Source organism: Filicampus tigris, chromosome 2 (genome assembly GCF_054856515.1).
Source record: "Filicampus tigris isolate MCC_2025a chromosome 2, RoL_Ftig_1.0, whole genome shotgun sequence".
Lineage (NCBI taxonomy): Eukaryota > Metazoa > Chordata > Actinopteri > Syngnathiformes > Syngnathidae > Filicampus > Filicampus tigris.
This window is the reverse complement of record NC_141218.1, coordinates 2749320-2770938: the sequence shown is the minus strand read 5'-3', so window position 1 is coordinate 2770938 and position 21619 is coordinate 2749320. Positions and strand designations below refer to the sequence as shown.

At 51.0% G+C, this 21619-nt stretch overlaps 2 protein-coding genes across 10 annotated transcripts in view; both read right to left on the bottom strand.

Annotated features, from left to right (window-relative positions):
• Positions 1-52: 52 nt before the first annotated feature.
• Positions 53-18613, bottom strand: znf638 (zinc finger protein 638). 4 transcript variants are annotated; one of them, XM_086015039.1, is made up of 34 exons: positions 18375-18612; positions 15245-17484; positions 14692-14753; positions 13847-14059; positions 13268-13770; positions 12978-13195; positions 12757-12891; positions 12525-12623; positions 12417-12454; positions 11804-12339; positions 10357-11064; positions 9684-9718; positions 9482-9616; positions 9269-9406; positions 9150-9188; positions 8932-9057; positions 7303-7426; positions 7061-7231; positions 6781-6986; positions 6558-6692; positions 6451-6489; positions 6221-6361; positions 6057-6139; positions 5935-5958; positions 5500-5848; positions 5400-5415; positions 4909-5279; positions 2609-4789; positions 1584-1695; positions 1392-1490; positions 1078-1317; positions 677-787; positions 439-560; positions 53-354 (listed from the first exon to the last, which is right to left on the bottom strand). In XM_086015039.1, the coding sequence occupies exons 2-34, from the start codon at positions 17369-17371 to the stop codon at positions 295-297; spliced, it is 9696 nt and encodes a 3231-aa protein (XP_085871165.1). In that variant the 5' UTR covers positions 17372-17484; positions 18375-18612; the 3' UTR covers positions 53-294. The 4 variants fall into 4 exon arrangements, with proteins under 4 accessions (XP_085871165.1, XP_085871144.1, XP_085871155.1 ...); XM_086015018.1 differs by having other exon boundaries at positions 4909-5415; positions 18375-18613; XM_086015029.1 differs by having other exon boundaries at positions 4909-5541; positions 5743-5848.
• Positions 18614-18712: 99 nt separating this feature from the next.
• The window catches only part of LOC147150836 (type 1 phosphatidylinositol 4,5-bisphosphate 4-phosphatase-like), a 32031-nt gene continuing 29124 nt past the window's right edge, over positions 18713-21619 (bottom strand). For all 6 annotated transcript variants that reach the window (XM_086015155.1, XM_086015112.1, XM_086015138.1 and 3 more), the window contains 6 exons: positions 21107-21273; positions 20916-21022; positions 20055-20166; positions 19930-19982; positions 19760-19850; positions 18713-19691 (listed from right to left, as the gene is read on the bottom strand). In XM_086015155.1, the coding sequence (XP_085871281.1) occupies positions 19554-19691; positions 19760-19850; positions 19930-19982; positions 20055-20166; positions 20916-21022; positions 21107-21273 (668 nt within the window). In that variant the 3' untranslated portion in view covers positions 18713-19553. The remainder of the gene's footprint in view (positions 19692-19759; positions 19851-19929; positions 19983-20054; positions 20167-20915; positions 21023-21106; positions 21274-21619) is intronic.

The following is a 21619-nucleotide window of genomic DNA, read 5'->3' as shown; positions in this document are numbered from 1 at the left end:
TAAGCATTTCTCCAACTTGCTGAACCTAAAAGAAATACTTCAAGACCAGGCAACCAGTTTACTGTCAACATTTAATAAACAGTTTACATCTTTTATATGAATGCACACAAAAACACAAACTTTAGAGGGGAATACAACTTTTGTTTCCCCTTCCTACAACAAACAAATCAAAACCAAAAAGACTAAAACGTGAACATGAAGGAGCTCTTAAATCTAATTGTACAATGGAAAACTTTGATTAAAGATGGAAAGAAAAAAAAACCCAAAAACATTTGACAGTCATAGGAAATGATCTCAATCAGAGACGGAGCCTTGAGTGGATGCTTTTGAATTCTGTTCACATTTGTAGAATTTCTGTGGAGAGACAACATGTGAGTTATACAAGGGGAGATTTTCAGAAAGGCGCCTTGTGTGAACTGGGCTTTCAAGGAAGTGCACCTTTAGGTTGTCATAGTGCCGCCTGCTGCTGCAGTGCACCTCTTTGGCCGTGCTCTCTTTCAGGTAAAACACAGAGCAGAGATCGCAGAAATAACCAGATTTTGGCATCACGAACTCTGTACCTGCACGGCGATACACAAGACACCAATTGTCAAAAAAAAAAAAAAAAAAAAAATCCCAAATTAAACAAAATAAAAACAACAACAAAAGAACCCCAAAACAAATGTGCATTTTGTACCGAGAGGGTTGTTGGGTTTGAACGCTGGCAGAAGAAAAGCCGGAGTGCTACACGGCGACTCAGAACGTGATCGTTTTGCTGTGGTTGAAATGATCTCCGCCGTGCGTTTGCCTGCAGGACGACACAACGGCCACATGGTCATTGAAAACAAGCGTCCGGCGCCTGCTTTTCACAATAAAAACTCATCTAGCCAAGACCACATTTCTTCCAACCAGGCAGTTTTGAAGTTGTTGTCAATTGTTTTGGAGATTTCATTAAAAGCTATGAGTTAGCTTTTCTTGATCTAAAAAAATTCCATCTATACACTCAGTTTGACATAATGGTAGCTGTTCACTTGACAAAATCTTGCCAAATTTTCCTGTTCCATTGGCCGATAGCCGCGGTTCAATGACAATGTTTACCCAGTTTTTGCAATGAAACGGTCTGCCCTGCAGATGCAGCGGTCTCCTCCTTTTCCTTCCCCTCTTTTGCCTCCTCAGCGTTTTCCTCATCCTTTTCCCTCTCCTTCTCGTTTGCCTTCTCCTTAGCGATTTCATCCTTCTCCCTCTCCTCCTCGCCCAGGTGGCCGCTCGGCGGCCCGGGAGCGTCGCATGATGCCGCTGCTTCCGTCGCGTCCCGGTTGGCTCGGGTCAAGATTCTCGCTGCGGCACAATAAAGTGTAGCAGTTCATTCCCACTCATATGAATTTGTCAAACAATCGATCCGTGAGGCTAACCAGAAGCCGATCGGCGTCGCTTCTCAATTGTGCTCCTCAGGACGTCCTCTTCAACGTGTCCCACCTGGTCCAGTGTCACCAAGGTTGTGTTGTCGTCATCTACATGGACGAAAAAGCAAACGTGTCACATCTCGGGCACACCTTTGAGCCATCATTTACCCGTTTTCTTCCTTTATCTACTCCAGACTGTACCTGTGTCGTCGCTACATCTGCGTTTAGTAGACGGAGAGGTACCCGCGGCTCCACTTTTCTCGTCGTCGTCGTCGTCTTCCTCATCACCAGTCTCATCTAAAGTCAGAAGAGTCTGCAAAATGCAACGAGTCACCTTCAACGGCCTCAAAAGATGTCCGTTTTAAAAAAAGAAGTACGGTAATTGCTTGGTAAAGTATTTCGATGACAGATCAAATATGCTAGCAGTCAGACAAAAGTCTTGAGGAAATTGTGTGTGACATGGAAGGACCACTGCAACTGGCCAACTTGACACCAATACCAGCACAGACTGTAATGTGGCTGTTCTAGCACCGGTAACGTTTTCGATCAAAAACGATGCAATTGCACACGATTTTGGGGTGGTGGTGGTGGTGGTGGTGGGGGGGGTGTTGATTAGGGATAGACCGATTATCGGTCGCGCCGATTATCGGCACCGATATTTGGCTTTTTGACTAATATCTGCATCGGTCTTTTTTAAAACTCTGCTGGCCGATAAATCCATTTAAAACTGTGGAAATCAAAACAAAGATGTGTTAAAGTTGAATATTTCTGTCATTTTGAAATTTTCATTTACTGTAGAAAACTACATGGAGCTATTGTTTAAGTTTTCCTTGATCCTTTTTAAGACATGCTGACAACCCCGGGAGGTTGCTCCCTGAACCTTTTGTTAGAATTATTTAAACAGATTTAAAAAACAAACAAAAAAAAAAACATTATACAAACCCGTTCAATAAACATGCTTAAAGACGTTGCAGCAAAGTTAAGAGTAAATTTTCTTTCGATTTTGATGCCAACATTTTCTTTTTATTGAAAATGAATATCGTCTCCAAATATCGTTATCGGCCTCCTTGACTACTAATAATCGGTATCGGCCATGAAAATAGCACATGGGTCTATCTCTAGTGTTGATACTGGTGCGCAATGGCGTATTAATGCAAATTTGGATTTAGCATTTCCAACAGGCTCTTTGCAGCGCATGCTAAAGCCATAATAAGCACTTGAGTCACCTCGGGGTTCAGGCAGTCCTCGGAGTGTTCTCCCTCGCTGGCCGGGCGTTGCCCTTTGGCCTCCTCCTGCTCCAGCACAAGCTCGTCCAGAGTAACCAGAGCCAGCTCGCCCTCTGAGACGTCGCTGTCTGGCGCCGGCCGCTCCCGCGTTCCCACTTGGTCCAGCGTGCCCAGCTCTTCCTTATCCTCCCATCTTTTGGCCCGCCATCTGCTGGAGCCGCTGCGCTCCCGGCGCCGGCTCTTCTTGCGTTCGTCCTCGGCTCGCCCCATTGGCCCGGCTGGCTTCTTGGCGACGTCGTCCGAGAAGTCCTCCTCTTCGTCGCTCACCTGGTCCAGTGCGAGAGCGCTCGCGGCGGGCGCCGCGCCGTCTCGCGTGGCGGCGTGCGCCCGCCTTTGAGTCGAGCGCTGTCTCGACCTGGTCTTCATTTGGTAAGGCTCGCCATCCTCCTTCGCATCAGCCTCCTGTTTGTTTTCACATTTGGTCGCGTCGTCCCCCACTTGTGTTTGTCGGTCCGTCGTCACTGGATCGCAAACGTCGGCGGCACTCGCCTCTTCTTGGGCCGGATCTTCCTCCAAAGAATCCACCACCTGATACGTTGCTTCCTCTTCATCCTCCATCTTTATCGGAGACGCCCCGCCGGTGCCGTCTTCCTTTTTGGGACCGCATCGCGTGTGCTCGGCGGGCGGCAGATCCTGGTCCGCGTCGTCCTCCACAGAGTCCAGGACCTGGAATGTGGCTACCTCCTCTTCATCAACCGCGTCGCTTTCTTCCACCTTGATCTTTTTAACCTCTTTCTTAGGTCTTCCCTTTCTTCCTTTACCTCTGGTAGCCGGAGAAACCTTCACCTGGTCCAGGACTTGATAGATGGGCTCCTCTTTAACGATGGCCTCAATCTTCATTGGCGCTTTTTCCTTGGCGCTTTCATGATGCGAAGTTCTCGGAGGATTTGTCCTCCTCGTGGCAGCCTTTTCTTCTTGAGCTGCGTTCTCAGTGGACGCCTCTTTCTTGGGCGGCCTTCCTCTTTTCCCTCTGGTGACGACGCCGGCTTCATCCCCCACAGAGTCGATAATGTGGAAGGTGGCCTCCTCGTCCTTGGCAGACATTTTAGCGCTTTGCTCTTGCGTCTTTCCTCTGGTGCTCCGCCTCCTACCTGCCGCCGGTGGGCTGCTGCAATGTTCAACTTGCACCGAATCGACCACGAGGTACTTCTCGGGCTCAGGAGGTTTGGCGCTGATGGACTCCTGCTTCTTTGGGGGTGCGTGCTCTTTACGTTTGGGTGCTCTGCCCGAAGCAGCGCGACTCTTGGACGCTTCGGGGACACTGTGCTCGTTGTCAGCGGAAGCCGGCTGCTCTTCCACAGAGTCAATCGCCCGGTGTGCTTGCGCTGCTTCTTCCTCTCCCGCGGCCATCGCGCCGTCTTTGCCGAGCAGGCCGCCGGCGGTCTCGCCAACTTGTCTGTCAAGGTCGGCCGAGGGCGTGTTTGTCGGGCGGGACTCTGCCGTCTTCTCTTCGTCGTCCTCCTTCACATCCGTCATCTCATTTTTTCCTCCTGTGCTTTCCTGCTCTTCAACTTTAGGCGCATGAACCGGTTGCGTCCGCTCCTCATCGACATTTTCAACCTGACCGATGTTGTCCTGCTCCGGAGCTGCTCGGAGCTCAGCACCGCCACCTCCAGAGACATCGAGCTCCGCGTGGCCGACTTTGTCCGACGGAGGTTTCTGCTCATCGCAGATGCTATCCAACACTTGGTACCTTTCTTCGCTGGTCACCAGGTCCTCTTCTTGGCAGTCGGTGGGAGATGACTGTCTGAGGCGCTTCGGGGGCAGTAGAGCCTTTGTTTGTTTTTCTTGTCTTTTTGGAGCAGACTTTGAAGGGGGCGCAGGCGTGGACCCAGAAGAGAGGCTCATTCTTGATGAGCTTCTGGTGGCCCTGGACGAGGTCGACAGGGAGGAGGAGGCGGAGCTCTTTGACTCTTTTGAGGCACTAGTTTTGGTCCGTTTGGAAGCGGGCGTCAGATCCGCCTGGGAAGAAGAAGATCTCTTGGACCAAGAGCGGGCCTCGCTGGCACTGTAATCCAGGTCACCGACTTCATCCACCGTGACAAATTCATCCATGTTGAAGGGTTGTTTGTCAAAAGGACTTGCATTTGAAGAAAGGTCATTTTCAAAATCCCCCTGCCGCTGAATGGTGAAGACAAGCACATTTGGTCAATCATCAACACAGAAGTCACGTCAAGACTTGTCAGAGAATTGTGTTTTTATGGTGAATAGATAAGAGCGCACTCTAAAGAATGACTTACCGATGCATCGCGTTTCAAAAGGATTTCTTTAACAGGGGGAGCCTCTTTTTCCTTGTGTATGGCTGTTGTCATGTTAGTGCTAACAGCTGGAACAGCTGGAACTGGGACCTCATTGCCACCACAGGCTGAAGCGGGCAGCTTTCTGTCCTCAGCCTTTGACGAAAGGCTCCCTTTGTCCTGAACCTCGGAAACAGCTGTAGTCTCCCCGCCAATCGAACGTTCCACTTTCTCATCGTCATCTTTAGCTGCCGTTTTTTCCCCCCGTGGCGCTGACGCCAGCGTCTCGGTGGGTTGTCCGGGATTCATGGCGGGAGGCATCGATGGCACAGTGGGCGGACAAGCAGCAAGTGGGGGGGCCGGCGGGGCGTCCGGCGGAGGTGCAGACGGGGAAGATGACGGGGGGACCGGTGGGGCGGCCGGCGGAGGAGACGACGGGTGGGCTGAGGGGGCGGATGACGGGGGGGCCGTCGGGGCGGCCAGCGGAGGGGCCGACGGGGCGTCCGACGGGTGGGCTGAGGGGGCGGATGACGGGGGGGCCGTCGAGGCGGCCAGCGGAGGGGCCGATGGGGCGTCCGACGGGGCGTCCGACAGGGCAGATGACGGGCGGGCCGACGGGGCAGATGACGGGGGGGCCGACGAGGCGTCCGGCGGAGGTGCAGACGGGGAAGATGACGGGGGGGCCGGTGGGGCGGCTGGCGGAGGAGACGACGGGTGGGCTGAGGGGGCGGATGACGGGGGGGCCGTCGGGGCGGCCAGCGGAGGGGCCGACGGGGCGGATGACGGGGGGGCCGTCAGGGCGGCCAGCGGAGGGGCCGACGGGGCGTCCGACGGGGCAGACGGGCGGGCCCATGGGGCGGCTTCAAAATAACACTCCTCAAGATTCATTGTAGTCACAGATGCATAACTTGGATTCTGAAGGCGCTCTTTCAGGCTTTTTGCGCTGGAATTTGGGAAAAAAAAAAAAAGAGGCTGCAATTTCTGGTATGACTTGGCAGTATCACCTTCTCAGTTGGTGGAAATTCTTACCTGCAAAAATTTCGAATTGGACCCCTGACAAAAAAGAGTAAAGATGAGTTTGCAAATATTAGTACAACACTGTTGAATAAACAAATACACTTGCATTAAAATGAAGAAAAAAAACAACCTACCAAGCGATGCCATCTGGTCTAAAATTTTGGGATTTCTCCACCACCCGCGCAACTCCTGCAGCGTCTGCCATCTCGATGCATATCTGCGATAGTGAAATCGTCATGAAAACTGCGAAGCGCCAGCCATCATTGGTCTGCACTGACAATGCCAACTGTTGTTGTACCCGGTTGGCCAGAGGGAGGAAGTTGACAATCTTGGCATGAGCTGAGACCAAATTTAGAACCAGGCTGATGGTGTCTTTTCGAGTCTCGGAGACCTCCACGCAGAGCAGACGCTCGGCCAGCGACCCCGCATCTCCGATGCACTAAAAAAAAGGGCAGGCGGCAAGCAAAGAGGCATTTCAGCGGACCGATCCACGCACGGGCTCGCGCGGTTTTCACGCCATCCGCTCACCGAATTGCTCAGCCGCATCAGCGATCTGTACATTCGCTCCTGTCAAGAGATGGCAAATTGACACGGTCAGCGATGTCGTCAAGCGTGGTCTTTGCCGGCGTTTGTACCTCGCTGGGTTCGGTGGACACGGGCTGCAGGAGAAAGTGCATCGACACCTTGTTGCTGCCCACGTACGGCGCGGTTTGCAAGTGATGGTGGGCGAAGTTGCAACACGAGGTCCAGTTATAGAAATGCACAAAGGCCTGCGAGCCAGGAGAAAAGAGAGTGTGAGGAGCAGAATGCCAAGCAGGGAGCGTGCGCCGGCGCCGGCGGCGGCGGCGGCGTCCTCACCCTCCTCTGGAGCGGCAGCACGCTCACATTGTAGTAGAGCGTGGCAAGGTTTTGCCGTTGGACAAAATATGGCCACGCCAGCTGCGCCACATCCTCGTGTTTGTAGGGATTTTGCGGCAGGCCTGTCAACATGATGGTTGACACCCCCTTCGCGCCGCGAAAGGCGGCCAGTTGGATGTCGGCTTTTCTTGTGACGGACACGAACTCTGCGGGAAGCACAGCACATTGCTGACTCTGGATGCCACGCGAGCGCCTGGAGCAGAAGGAGCGGGGCTCCCACCTGGGATGATGAACCAGGGGGAAAGGCTTGGAAACAGGAAGGGTTTGTTCCTCAGGGTTATCTGAAAGGGGGAATGGGTGCCCGGCGGAATGGAATGCGGGAAGGTCATAAGGTGTGCCCCGGCAAACGCCACTTTGCGGTCCGGCATGGCTCTCTGCGTTTGTATCGGTACTGCGGAGGAAAGGAGCTCATTTTAGTACTCGGGTGATATGCCGACGTCGGCCAGCCTTCGAGAACCTTACCTGGTGAAAATCTGTCTTTAGGCTGGCCCAACCTCCAGAGCTCATAGGCTGGACACTGATTGTGGAGGGAGTACCAAACGCCCAAGCGATCGACATCCGCGGGAGACACAAATTCTACAAAGACCTGCAACAAAGGGCTCAGATAGCAACGCATTGAGCGTTGACTCCTGAAACCAGTGTTCCGACTAGAGTTGGGCATCGTTTGAATTTGGACGATTCCGGTTCTTTGATTCGAGTTATTTTGGGACAAATCACATCAACTTCTCTGTTCTTCAATTTCATGAACTTTTTACGAATTGTGAACTTAGAACTTAAAAATACTTGAGAGTATTTTTCCTCTGTACTATGTACAGGCCAAAATGAGTGTTCCTCATACTTTTTTATGTAGATGTATGTTGGTGTGTATATCCATGTGTATATACACATGTTACTGCGTATATTTACATAGGTTTGATCCTGAATGTTTGCCGTCAATGTTATACATTAATGGCCACATTATGCCGCCGTCCCTGTGTGACCAATATCTTTGCGGCTGTAACAATGAAAATTTCCCCACTGTGGGATCAATAAAGGCATTCTTATCTTAACTTTACCATGGATTACTCAAAGGGCTGTTTTTAACCGGTATATTTATTTTGATAAATACATTTGTATTATTTTTCACAAGAGCTTTATTTTTGAGAAGTTCAAGACAATACAATAATGCAGCTGTGACTGAAATCAGGCTACTGAACACCAATTGATTGGCTAACCTTGTCTGTGTGCAAGCCACATGTCTAAGCTCTCAAATTCTTTTGGAATTATGTTTCCATCTGCTATAGGGGTGGGGATATTAATTATTTAGTAGGTGTAGAATTTCTGGGAAAACGTCAGGTTTTCAAGGGTAATTCCAAAGACGACCGACGGTTTTGGAGAGCTGTTGAGACAGGCGCTTTGGGCTTTCATGGGTTCAGGGAAAGCAAGGAAAGCCTCCAATCTAATCTAAGCAGTCAATGTAACCACATAATGCATCTGTATGTACAGTATTTCCGTATATGCTGCAGCTGAAGCTAAATACTAGATGGATTACGTGCATTTGTGTGTTGAACTTGTTGGCTCAATGTTGCCATTAGACCTACTCAGCCGATTCTGACTTTTGGGTCATAAGCTGCATCGGTTCTACGGCTAGGCGTCGGCCGTACGAGCCAGCCGGGCGGGATCTCCGACCCCGCGAAGGGCGACTGCTGCCCCCGCGGTGTCCCGGCCGTGCCGCTGTGGAGAGTTGTGAGAAGGGCCCGGGCGCACGTCCAGAGTCGCCGCCGCCGCCGCCCGCGCTTGCCGGTCGGTAAGAAGCGAGCGGAGGGGCTGACCGAGAGGACCACGGCAACTCGAGTGGTGGGGAGGGGGGCGCTTCCCTGCTATTGCGACGCAGCTTCGGAGGCAGGAGCCCGGGGCACGCGCACTTCTTTTTTTTTTTTTTTTTTAATAAATCGGTCGTACTTCGTTCGTCGCGCTTCCGCGCGGCTAACTAGGACTCGAAAGCACCGACATTCTAAAATCTGAACGGTTCCGGGAGAACCGTAATGATGGGACCCGGTTCCACTCGATTCCGGGTTCTCTGTGCCCATCCCTAGTTGCAACACAACTGACCTTGTTGAGGAGCGGCATGAAGTTTGTGACGCAGCCGATATTCCACAGAGCTTCGCGTAGGCTGGCCGTCTCGCTCGGCCCGATGTTTTTGACGAAGACGGCATTCAGGCTGTTTTTCCTCACCGGCTGCGGGTCCGAGTTGAAAAGGCCCGAATGGGTGTTGGCAAACAACATGTCGCACATGGTCATCACGTTTAACCCCTGATGGATTGACTTACATTTTGTATCTGGCACATCAGCCACCGGTAGAACTCAGCCTGGAAGACAAAGGTCAGGTTAGCATGGCATTATGTGGCCAACATTGCGTGCGTGCGTGACGGCTCTTTTGACTTTCTACCGGGCACATGGGAATGTTTCTCTTCAGGAGTTGCACATTCAATTGCTGCTTAAGAAAGCCTTTGAGAGTGAATTGTCTGGTTCTGCTGGCTCGAAAGACATCGTTCGCACCCTGGGCTCTCATCATTTGGACAAATGCCTGAAAGGCCAGGACGTTTTCAAATTAGACCCGACAACTTCTTCGCCCGCATCAGTGGGGGAAAGCGCCGCCCACCATTCTGCTTTGAGGAATAACGTAGATTTTGTCCTCAGATTTCTGAAATCCGAACGGCTCGACCAAATCGATGACATCTTGCTCGCAGTAGCCGTGCTCGTCATGGGGCAGGTTGGTGATCAACAGCCGCAACAACTGCAGAGACACAACAACGGCTGCTTGTCAATCTGTACAAAAATCGACGAGTCTGCCGACATCTTACTTTTTTGTTGAAGTAGACTAATCCTTTGAAGCAACCTGTAACACACAAATGGACTTTTCAGCACCAATGAGTGTAGGGATGGGCCGATTATCGGCCGGGCCGATTATCGGCACCGATATTTGGCTTTTTGACAAATATCGGCATCTGCCTTTTTTTTTTTTTTTTTAAACTCTGCTGGCCGATAATAAATCAATTTAAGAATTTGGAAATCAAAACAAAGATATGTGAAAGTTCAACATTTCTCTCATTTTGAAATGTTCATTTACTGTAGAAAACTACATGGAGCTATTGTTTAAGTTTTCCTTGATCCTTTTTACAACCGCCAGTGCTTCCTTAACTTTTTGTTAGTATTCTACCACAGATATAAAACAAAAATTTCTTGAATTAAAAATAAAATAAATAAAAATAAAAAACATTACGCAAACCTGAAACGTTCAATAAACATGCTTAAAGACGCAACAAAGTTAAGAGTACATTTTCTTTAGATTTTGATGCCAATATTTTCCCTTTTAATGAAAATGAATATCGGCTCCAAATATCGTTTAGCAGCCTCCTTGACTACTAATAATCGGTATCGGAACCGAAAAAAGCACATTAATAATCGGTATCGGAACCAAAAAAAGCACATCGGTCTCTTTGAGTGACTTGTTGTTGACAAAATTTTGGGGCTTACCGATTTTATGCGCCTTCAGAAGGGTTTTCAGTTTCTCTCCAATGGTGAGCTTTGCATCGGCGGCGGAGGGACATGGGGTCGCCGCATCCTCCCTGGCTGCTGCGTCCGAGCCGCATGGGGCCGCCGCCGCCTCCTTCGTGGCTGCCTTGGACTTCTGCGAGAGCGGCGCGCCCTTCTTTGCCACTGGAACCCAGCTGAACGGGAGCACCGCGTGCTTCGTTATTGCTGTGACGGAGCCGCGTGGGGCCGACACATCCTTTTTGACTGCAGCGTCGGACACACATGGGGGCGCCGTATCCCCCTTTACCGCTGCGCCTGAGGCACACAGGGGCGCCTCATTGTCCTTTGCTGCTGCATCGGATTCACGCAAGGTCCCCGGATCCTTCTCGCCTGCTGCGTTAGAGCCGCACTGGGGCGCCGCATCCTTTTTAACTGCTGAATCGGAGCCAGGCGGGGGCGCCGCATCCTTTTTAACTGCTGCATCGGAGCCAGGCGGGGGCGCAGCATCTTTTTTAACTGCTGCATGGGAGCCAGGCGGGGGCGGCGCATCCTTTTTAACTGCTTCATCGGGGCCACACGGGGGCGCCGCATCCTTTTTAACCGAGGAACCGGCGTCTTCCTTCGCGGATTCTTCAGAGCCACGTTGGGACGCGGCCTCCTCCACCAGTGCCGCGGCCTTCACCACAGCTGCCTCTGCCATCGCCTTGGCTGGCATCACCAGGGAAACAAGATTCAATGAATGACAGTTGTTTGTATGTAAAGTGCTTTGTTACTGCTGAAATGCGCTATCCAAATAAAATTGTATTGCATTGTATTGTATAATCTCTGAGTTTGGAGATTTTGGAGACATTAACCTCCAAAAGAAACGCCAGCTTTTTTGAGTTCTGGGGCAAAAATCAAGTAATTTGACACTTGAATTGATTAAAAAAGTACAAAAATCAAGCCACGCAGCGACATCCGAGTACGGTACTTCAAAGTCCGCGCTCGTGTGAAGCCGCCCATTGTGCCCCCAGCCTTGGAAACGTCACACCAGCAAACACACCTGCCCAATACATCTTCATTTTGGCTCCAACACCTTCTTTCAGGTTTGAAGCCACGAGTGACGCAGTAAATAAAACTGATCCAACTAACCGCGTCTAAGGTGCATATTACAAACGGAGGCCTCCCCCCCATGACACACGTGAGGGGGTCTTTTTTGCAACAAAGCATCTCATCGATCCATATTAAACAAGTCAACGTAAGCCAGCACACCATTGCTACTTTCAATCATTATTGCTTCAAAAAAGGCTGCAATCAGCAGACGGCCATGTGCACGCTTCCGGTCGTGAAATCGTGCTTCCCTAAATGCCCAGCTCGGGTGTCTCTGATGAACCTCAAACAAAGTTGAATATGACGTCAACTATTGCCCGCGACCTTACTCAGTGGAAAAAGCTATGGAGTAACAAACCTCGCGGTTGCACGGCAGCGCTTTCAGGGTCCCGTGGCTGTTGGGCAGGGGAGTCGCCTTGGGCAGCCGCCGGCCCCGTTGCGGGTTCCGCCCGAGGTCCGATAGCCTGCCGCTTCCGCTCCGCGGCGGCTAAGCAAGGCTCGGCTTCCATCGGTTCGGGACACCCTGCCTCAGGCGGAGGTTGCGGGTCGCTCACGTCTTCCGGTGGCGGCTTGCTTCCAGCCGCCGCTTGCTGCGGAGCTTGGCTCACCTTTTCTGGTTCTGGTTCCGTTGCCTTGGCTACCACGCCGCGCCGCTTGTCTGTGGCGTCCACGTCCTTTCCGACAGCGCCTCTTGGTTGATCCACTGTCCTGCTTTGAGCTTTTTGTGCTTCACTGATGACCTTGCAGATGGGTTTTATCTTCACGGGAACCTTTTCCACCGTCTTGGTGATCTGCTTACTTGTCACATTCTTGGCTTTGTCCTGAGCGGCAGGCTTGGCGGAGGCACTTTGGGACGTTTGCGTCGTAGACACTTTGGATGGCGCAGGGGGATTTCTGAGAAAACAATGCGGTTGCGAGGTTATGACGGTTGAGTTGACGCGATCGGGCGAGGAGAAAGTAATGCCTCTCACTTCTGAGGGTTGTTCTTCTGCACCTTGGGGACACTCTCCTGCAGCACAACACAACACAAACTCCGTTAGATTTACCTCCAGAGAAGTGGCGCGCAAATACACCATCACCTTGTTTTCCAGAATAGAGACGGGATGTCCTTTCATTTTGAGGTTGCTTGTGTTCCTCAGTTTCTCTGCGTCTTCCTTTTTCTCAAAACACACAATTGCCTGGGCAAACACACACACAAATACACACGCGCGGTGAACAGAGTGGGGACTCGAGCACTAAATGAACATGGGACTCAGGCTGAGTATGAATTGCTTGAAGCGCGTGAGGCAGAAAGACAAAAGAGAACGCTACCTGCCCTTTGGAGCGGAACACGACGACTGATTTGGTTTTTCCGTACTGCTCGGCGGCAGCCACAATGTCGTTGTAGGTGAGGGAACGGTGAATCGCTCCCAGCGTCACAAGCGTCGGGACGGAGGCTTTGACGGACTGCGCCAAGGCAAAGGGCACAAAGCGACTTTGAAAGGAGTCGGAAACGAGACCGGACTTTCACTCGGCAATTGCGCCCAGCTAACCTTGGTCTTTGCAGAGAAAGCTCTCTGCTGGCCAGAGGTGCTTTTGGCCACTGCTGCCTTTTTGTTGGTTTCAGAGGAGGAGGCGGAGGCCGCAGATGTCGCGGCGTCGCTTCCTCTGGAAGAAGTCGATTTCAGCTTGGCCAATTCCGCCAACAAGGCGGGGGCCAGAGTTTTGACCATGGTCTCCATGTCGGACTCCTTCGACAGAGACTGGAGAGCTGGGTGGAGGAAAAAGTGGTCAATTCCCATCAGCTTTTTGTTGTGTCGCGTGTCAGGGGCCCATTTCAGACCTGATGATTCCAGAAGCTTCTTTGCGAGTCTCTCTGCACTGGTGGATGTCTGCTGGCTTTTCCGCGCATCGGCGCTCTCTTCATGTCTCTGTTTAGGGGGCGACCGTCTCTCACGGATTCTCTTTGGCGACGGGCGCCTATCGGGGCGGCTCCGCGACGAGGAGCGCCTGCGCAACGGGGAACGCCTGCGCGACGAGGAGCGCCTGCGGGACGAGGAGCGCCTGCGGGACGAGGAGCGCCTGCGGGTCGAGGACCGCCTGCGAGACGAAGACCGCCTGCGAGACGAGGACCGCCCGCGCGACGAGGACCGCCCGCGCGACGAGGACCGCCCGCGGGACGAGGACCGCCCGCGGGACGAGGACCGCCCGCGCGACGAGGACCGGCCCTCGCGACTCCTTCTCAACGACGAGTGCCCCTCCCTGCTTCGGCGCGCAGGGCGCCTCTCGTAGCTTCTCGAGCGCGAGCGGCGGTAGTCGGACGAGCTTGTGGAGTGAGAACGAGACCTGGAACATTTCCAGGATGACAATTTCAAGCCTGAACGAATCCAGACCGGCAAATGGGTCAAAAACCCGACAGCACCTGCGTTTGTATCCCAAGCCGCGAGGCGAGCGGGATCGAGTCCTCCTCCTCGCCTGAGCATCCGAGCTGCGCCGGCCCCGGGGAGGGCTCGAGTGGGAAGATGAGCGAGCCCCGCGATGGGATTTCTTACTCTGAGACTGTGGGGTGGACGCTGACTTCTTTTGCTCTTCATCCCCGCGGACATGCAACACCTCTCCATCCCATTTTGGATATCTGAGTGGTACCAGAAAACGTCCCTAATTAGTTTTATGAGACTACAACAAAGTCAAGCACATCTCAACAAGAAAACACACTTTTTTTTTTAAATTGACAAATTGGGTGGAAAAATGTTTTACGTTTTTTTTTAGGAAAAGACCGACATTTGCTTTGAGACTAGCGGGGATAAATTTAATAGAATTTGGAAAAGTTGGAAGGACTACATAGATTGGATTTGATTTGATTTTGCACCCTAGTTAAAAGCTACAGACATTGACCTGTTTTGTTGCCTATTTTGTTAGTTATCTTTGGGTGTGTTTTCTTCTGGTTTTTTTTCCTCCCTATATCAATTGGTGTAAATATGTACAACATTGAAAGGAGAAGATTTGGTTGAAAACCACGAAATGCAACATTGAAATGTAGGAGGGCGGAAATGCCATGTTTTGTTTTCCTTTCATTTAAATGTTTTTTTTTAATTTTATTTTTTACCTTTTCATTGGTTCGGGTGGGGGATTATATCATAAAAAACGAAAAATACTTTTGGATATGATGTTTGTAAAGCTGGTGTAAATGTTCAATAAAGAAGAGTAAAAATTGGGGAGAGAAAAAAGGAAGAGTAAAAATTGGGGAGAGAAAAAAGGAGCACTAACTGCTTGCGAAGGACTTTGCAGCTCTCAAGGTGAAGGTTGGTGTTCTGGTGAGTGAGCCAGTCCTGGCAGGTAAAACACAGCAATTCATGAAAAGGGCAATCAGCACAAGGCATTTATACAAAGATTCCCAATCGCAGTTGCCGCAGGACTTTTGATAGTCCTCAGGATTCATCAACACAGACAACACTAATTAATCAAAGTACTTGTTTCCTTGCTGAAGCCCAACAAGTCCAATAACTCCAAGGAGCCTCAGTGAAATGATTTTTCAAATAAATGTCCTTGTTGACTTGGTTCTTCTACGCCTGGAGGCCACGCCGGGATCGGGCGGGGGGGAGGAAGAAAAAAAAAACAAAAAAAAAACGCCGGTCGTAGGGGGTGGGGGAATAAGCGCTGGCAGATGCTTTGGTCAACATGAAACACTTGTCCATCAAACCGAGTACAAACTGTAACAAAGTGTAGCAGCGTGGCACAGTGTTACGTACAAAGTGTGACAGAGAGAGAGAAAGGGCCATCCACAGCGAGAGAGACAACAACAGAGGGGAGGCGCACTCACCTTCATCAAGGCGCACACTTTGTTACACAGAGAACACGTGTGTGGAAAGACCCTGGGCGTGGCCGCCGCATAGTCCAGCATCATGTCTGCCGTCGGCAAACCCTCGAAGAACGACACCGGGGGCGGGGGCGCTTGCGGGAGACGTACGGCGTCAGCGCTGGCAGCCAGGCCGTACAACGGAATCGGCGGCGGGCTCAAGAAGCCGGGAAGGGGGCAAGCGTGGCGGAAGGCTGGAAAGGGCTGCCTCGCGGGAAAACCGCGCTGCCACGTCACCTGCGCCAAAGGGGGCGGGGGCAGCGGCAGCAAAGTCTTCCTCGCAGGCAGCGGCAGCAACGTCTTCCTCGCAGGCGCCGGCGGCTGCCGCAGCACTGTCTTCTTCGTAGCCGGCTGCGACGGCTTGGCCGCTTGCGACGGCTTGGCCGCTTGCGGCGGCGGCGGCTTGGACGCTTGCTTGGAGACTTGCTGCGGCGGCTTGGACACCTGCTGCTTCTTCTTCTTGGCCACCTGCCGAGGCGGCTTGGAAACCTGCTGCTTCTTCTTGGCAACCTGCAGCTTCTTCTTGACTTCTGCCGACTTCTGTGCCGACTCCTGCTTTTGTGGCTGCCCTTTCTTGACGGACGACTGCTGCGCAGGATTCTTCTTCTTTTTGGACTTGCCTGCAACGGTTGGAGCTGGACTTTTTTGCGGGTTACCACCGCTGCCGCGAGCGTCGCCTCCTCCGAGGACTACGAGGTCGGGTCTGGTGGGATGGGCACGACGAAACAAAGCGGACGACGCTTGCGGTTTTAAGGTGGGCTTCGGCCCACCCTGCACTTGTTCAAAAGCGGTCGCTTTCGGGCCTTGAGATTTGATGTCACGAGTATCTGTGTCTTTCATTGGCAAAAGGAAAGTGGGGAACGTTGACTGTGCACCAGTCGGCGCTGGCTTGAGCGGCTCCTGACTTTTGGGAGGGGTCGACTTCAGAATGGAGCTGAAGAAAGAGCTGAGACTTTCCTTCTGATCGCGGGGAGAATGTGTCAGGGTAGCGTTTCTTCCCGCCGGCTGCGCCAGCTCTTGATCGCGACGACTTCTGTCCAAGTTGTCCATTGTCAGCAAATTGTCGCCCTCGGCTCGTTTAGCTCCGCTCTCAACGTTCTCCTCCAACCTGCCGGCGTATTTGCTCGTATGTCCATAGTCAATGACTTTGCTGGAGTGGAGAAGAGGAGACGGCGCGTCCTCTCGTTCCATCCCCACCAGTCCAGGACCTCTGCAACTGTCCCCACTCGCAGGGCCACTTCGAGCGGGCGCAAGTTGAGGGAAGACTTTGGGCCGATCGGCGCCCGAGGCCTTCTTGGACTTCTGAATGCGGATTTGGCGCAAGATGAAGGGCAAGTTGGCCGGAGTGAGCTGGTCTTCGGGGTAGGAGATAAGATGTTCCAAATCGTCCTTTTCAAGTCCAAATTGCACGAGGATGCTGGTGGCGGTCTCAGAGGTATATTTGGGTTGAGCTGGCGCAGAAGATTGGGCCACATCAGGCTCGTAATCTCGACTCGGAATGGAGCGGAGGTCGTGATCCTCCTTACCGGAGGGACCGTACAATGAACGCCCCGCTGATGTTGACGGCTGATAATAAGCGGAGGAGGAGGAGGAGGAGGAGGAGGCGTCATCAGCAGCAGCGGTCCGGCCATAATTTGACGAGCGATTGAATGGGTCACCGCTGCCGTCAAAGTGTCTGCTGATGTTTTGGTCACCGCTGCCGTCAAAGTGTCTGCTGATGTTTTGGTAAGAGCTAGCTGCCGTAACCGGGGAGATAAACTCCTGTCTGCGAGCATCTTGGTAAGAGCTAGCTGCCGTACCCGGGGAGATAAACTCCTGACTGCGAGCATCTTGGTAAGAGCTAGCTGCCGTACCCGGGGAGATAAACTCCTGTCTGCGAGCAAAACCTGGTATGTCTTCATTGGTCCTGGCTCCTTGCATGGGCCGATAATTGAGCATCACCGAAGGAATCGCCTGGCTTTCAGAAGCCTGCGGTGGACCTGCGGAAGAGCCGAGGCTGGGTCCGAGTCCTACGAGAGAAGACACCCTACGGGGGTCACTCTCTGCCTGCCTCCCTTGGGGCGCAAAAGGGTTGTACAGAGGATGGGACATAGCTGCATGTGGGACAATCAGGAAGGAGCTCCTGGCTAGTCCGCCAAACAGGGGGCTGTTTGGTGGGGCCTGGAGCAGGAGAAGCGGTACAATGCTTCGATGCCAACACAAAGCTGGAAAAAGTTACAAAAAACAAAATGAGGTTACTGCAGGGAAAGTGGAGCACTGCTCACTGGACAGGAACGCTTCCTCGGAGGGGGGGGGGGGGGGGTAGGGGGGAGTTGTCTCGTCTCAGCTCGTCCCCTCTGCTTTTCTTTTCGGGTAACAGTCGCGCGGTTGTGCTCGCTTCCTGCTTGTGACTCGCAAAAATGACACACAGGTAAGGTGCACGAGCATCAATGACACGCAAATCCTAACATGATTTACTGGGTTGTCTTTAATGCATGTCCAACAACAACCACGCAATGTGCCAACATGTCTTGCAGGACAGATCACATCCAGTCACTTTTTCGTTGCATTATTCCTACCTTAACATCAACCATACATCTTTAAATCATCATAAATGGTCCAGTTCTTTACACAATAAAAGCAACTAAAATATCTGTAGAATAGTGGAGTCAAATGCAAACCACAAAGTAAATCAAAGGATGAAAATTGAAACGTACTGTGCTAAAGTCGTGTCTGGAGTAGTTCAAAGCGTGTTTATGTCCGTTTGCAACGTTCAAAGCCCGACCGAGCATGTGCTACACGCCCAGTTGATGGACATGGGCGAATAGCATTCGTACATCCGTAAAAAACATGACACAAACTTTGACCATTCCGTTAACAAGAACAGAAAACAGTACTGCAATTCTTTAAATACATTTGCTTGAAAAAACACACACACAAAAAAAATAAACAAACGCCACCAGGCCCGCTTGTTAGCAAAACAGCAGGCCTTTATGCGCCCGACGACACAACTGGATGACGGTCCAGACAGCACAACACAAAAAACATTGCTGGTTATGTTAAAGTAAAATATCGCCCCCCCCCCGAAAAAAAATAAAAGTTTGTGTGAGTTCACCTTAACAGTAGGAAATGCAAACGCTCGTGTCCTTCGCCGCGACGCTGGTAGAGAGCGTTAGCTTGGCGTGACGTCACATTAGCGGAAGTTCACGCGACACTGCAGCCTTCCGTTATGAAAACGAGAAATGTACAGTAACATCCCACGTGAATTATCGTAATTACCGGTATTTTCAAGATTATTCACAATGTCAAGATGGTCAAGCACTGTACGTTGAAAAAAAAAAAGAAAAGAAAACTAGTAGGCCTCCTGATGTTACAACTCGATGACAGTTCAAACAACACAACACAGTGCTGGTAATACTGTATTTAAAAAAAAAAAAAAAAAAAAAAAGCAAATTGAGTTTAGTGTTTATTCTTTAAAATTAATGCCGTGATTGCAAACGATTGCGTGTTTCTCTGCTTTCCTTTTGCGTGACGTCACCAGCAGCGTAAATTTGTACGCTTCCGCTTCAAAAATAAAACAACGAGGAAAAACTCGTCTGTATACATGATAATACATAGTAAAACACCTGCTACTGACAACGTACAAGAGCTTCTTGCTTGCTGAGTCAATATTTGCCATGGCACTGCAAAAAGACCAAATCACCTTTTATCATTTTCATTCCAGTGACTTTTTGGTCCTTTACATAAACAGGTACTGAGCAACGCACCTTGACCGTACAGTAGTTTTTACCATCATCACATTACCATCCCATGCCGGGATGGCAAGAACAGAATGCCACTTTTATTTTTGAATGCAACAAAATTTGCCTTTAAATTATTATGCCGGACAATATATAATAATAGTCCGAAGAAATACACAGTAGACCAGCACAATACAGTGCAACATCATTCAGTCGTCAGTGCTCATTTTGAACGACAATGAAGAAGTTACATAAATATAGTAAGTTACTAAAATCTATTCACACATACCCGCTTGATTTTGTGCTCTTTTAGTAATGCTCTGAAATGTCACCCAAGCCCATGCTCCTTCCAAGGTCCCATATTAGCAGAGGAGTAGCTTAAACTATGAATATAGGCAATTATAAACATCCGTTACTTGCAAATGTACACAATTAGCACCGGGATTGGTCCCTAAGCCGGCGCATAGCAAGGGCTCACTGGACTGCGAAGAAAGAAAATCCTGTCACATATTAAAAACGTGCAGTCGGTGATGCGGCGCACTGCGGCTTCTACATCACGTTGGAACGGGCTGGCTAATTTTCAGACAACTCCAGTAGACGGTCCTGGCCAGGGCGAAGGCGGCGATGATGGCGAGCAGCACCCACGCGGCGTAGATCCCTTTGGAGTCCCAAGCGGGCCGCCACGTTCCCACCTGGATGCAAACTCGAAGGTTACGCTCGTTCCCGGCGTTGCGCTCTCCTCGCCTCTGTCAACACTCACCATCAGTCCAGCGGTGGAGGCGGCCACCACGGCGAAGACCATGAGACACAGCAGGCTCCTCCTCCTCGGGTACCGCCGGCCAACGGAGGAGCTGAAAGAACACCCAACCAAATGTGGACGTCAGGTCCTGTCGGGGAGTTCTCGATGCAGGGCGGCCAAGAGGCGCTTACACTTTCCGGCAGTGAGGACATCTGGACAAGGTCCTGTCGGAAAACTCCGTCCACTGGGAGAGGGACAGAAGGTGAGTCGGTCGCGCGAGGGAACACGGGGAGCGGCCGAGATACACGCGTCGTACCAGGAAGGTTTTGGAGCAATGGCCGCAGATGACTCGGACGCCGACGGGTGGCTGTCGCAGTTCCGGACTTTCCCTGTCAATGTGAACTGGGCCCAGGTTGATGATGCGTTTACTGGGAGGAAAACCACAAAAAATGTTAGCCGAAATTCCGTTTCGCTTTCAGACACTCAAATGAAACACAACGTGGATACGCCGCAAAAATTGGGCTTGGAAAACAAGCGGAAAAAGTAAGGAATTTAGGAATATATGACTTAATGTAAGCAAAATGATCTGCCAATGGGACAGGAAAATTGGAGTTGGCGACATTTGTGAAATGAAGTAGCCTCAAAACACCCGCCAATGTCTGTTATTCTATTTCACAGAAATAGGACCAGACAAGACCAGGTCAAGCGACCAGATCAGACAGACGTATCTACCTACCTACTTTTTAAGCAGAATTTATTCATCAACAATAATAACCTCAATAAGTTTTAAAGCGGAAGTCAACCCAAACATTTTTTTCAAGAATATGTTGTATGCAGGCCCAATTGTTGAATCAAGGCATTCTGATAAATATTGCGTTTGTGGAATATGAGTTAATAGACAAATCGAGCTATCTCGAAAGGCGGCCATTTTGTCACTTCTGACGACTGAGGCCCAATCCCATAGAACATATTGTTGAAAAAAAGATGTCTGGGTTCACTTACACTTTAATACCTTATTGAAAAGAAAAAAAAAAAAAAAAAAAAAACCACCACTTGAAATATAAATGAAATGCTCTTTCCCAAAACCCCCCCGGTGAGAAGAAATAACTTTGCAGACAAAGATTCTAAGTGAGATTTTAGTTTTGGCCATAACGTGGTGAAGAACATGTGAGCCAACCAGTATGGTCGTGGACACGCAATCTTCTGCGACGTGACTTTGCAGATGAGCAGACAGCTACACGGACACCGGACGTACTTCTTCCCAGCTGGAGCGTTCTTGATGGGCTGCAGAAGGGAGGCAAAAGTGCAGCGTTTTAAACTCTGGGAAGCGTACAATACGTGGGGAGTGTATGTGTTCCGGGGACTCACAGTGGCTTCATTGCAAAAGCCGCACTTGACCACATGCTGGTGCGTCTTGCCTTCCACGCAAATGGCTCTCTGACAAACGCGGCAGCTGATGACTGGAGCGCCGCCACCGGAGCTGTCCGGGCTGCTGCCCGGCGAGTAGGGCGACGGGGGCTCATCAGGCACTAAACCTAGAAGGGAGGGGAGGCTTTCATCACACAAGACTCATCAAAGATGCCTTGCTCGTTGGCATTTTGTCCACTTGGGGTCGCCATCCGACCGTTTGTCTGTGGTTGTCCAGGCCCGCTGAGTGACGTGTACCTTCGCGAATAATGTCACTGCAAATTCCCATACAACGAAAAAGCTATAATTCAAAATGACCGTGATACGGTGAAGGGACGATTGGAGTTGCCATTTACATCGTTGTCCACATTGGGACTCTAACCGTGAATCTCCGCTTCCAAAGTCCTGACAGATTGATGTGTATGCTTTTGTAATTGAAAAGAAAGAAAGTGAAAACTCTTCAGTGAGCAGGTG

Bases quoted from the DNA above. Each gene is read 5' to 3' on its own strand.
- znf638 (XM_086015009.1), bottom strand. From the start codon at position 17,371: ATGTCCCATCCTCTGTACAACCCTTTTGCGCCCCAAGGGAGGCAGGCA. The intron at 12,340-12,416 runs GTGAGAGGCATT...TTGTTTTCTCAG, and splicing joins CAGAAGAACAACCCTCAGAA to AAATCCCCCTGCGCCATCCA. The intron at 6,362-6,450 runs GTGAGCGGATGG...CCTTTTTTTTAG, and splicing joins TGATGCGGCTGAGCAATTCG to TGCATCGGAGATGCGGGGTC.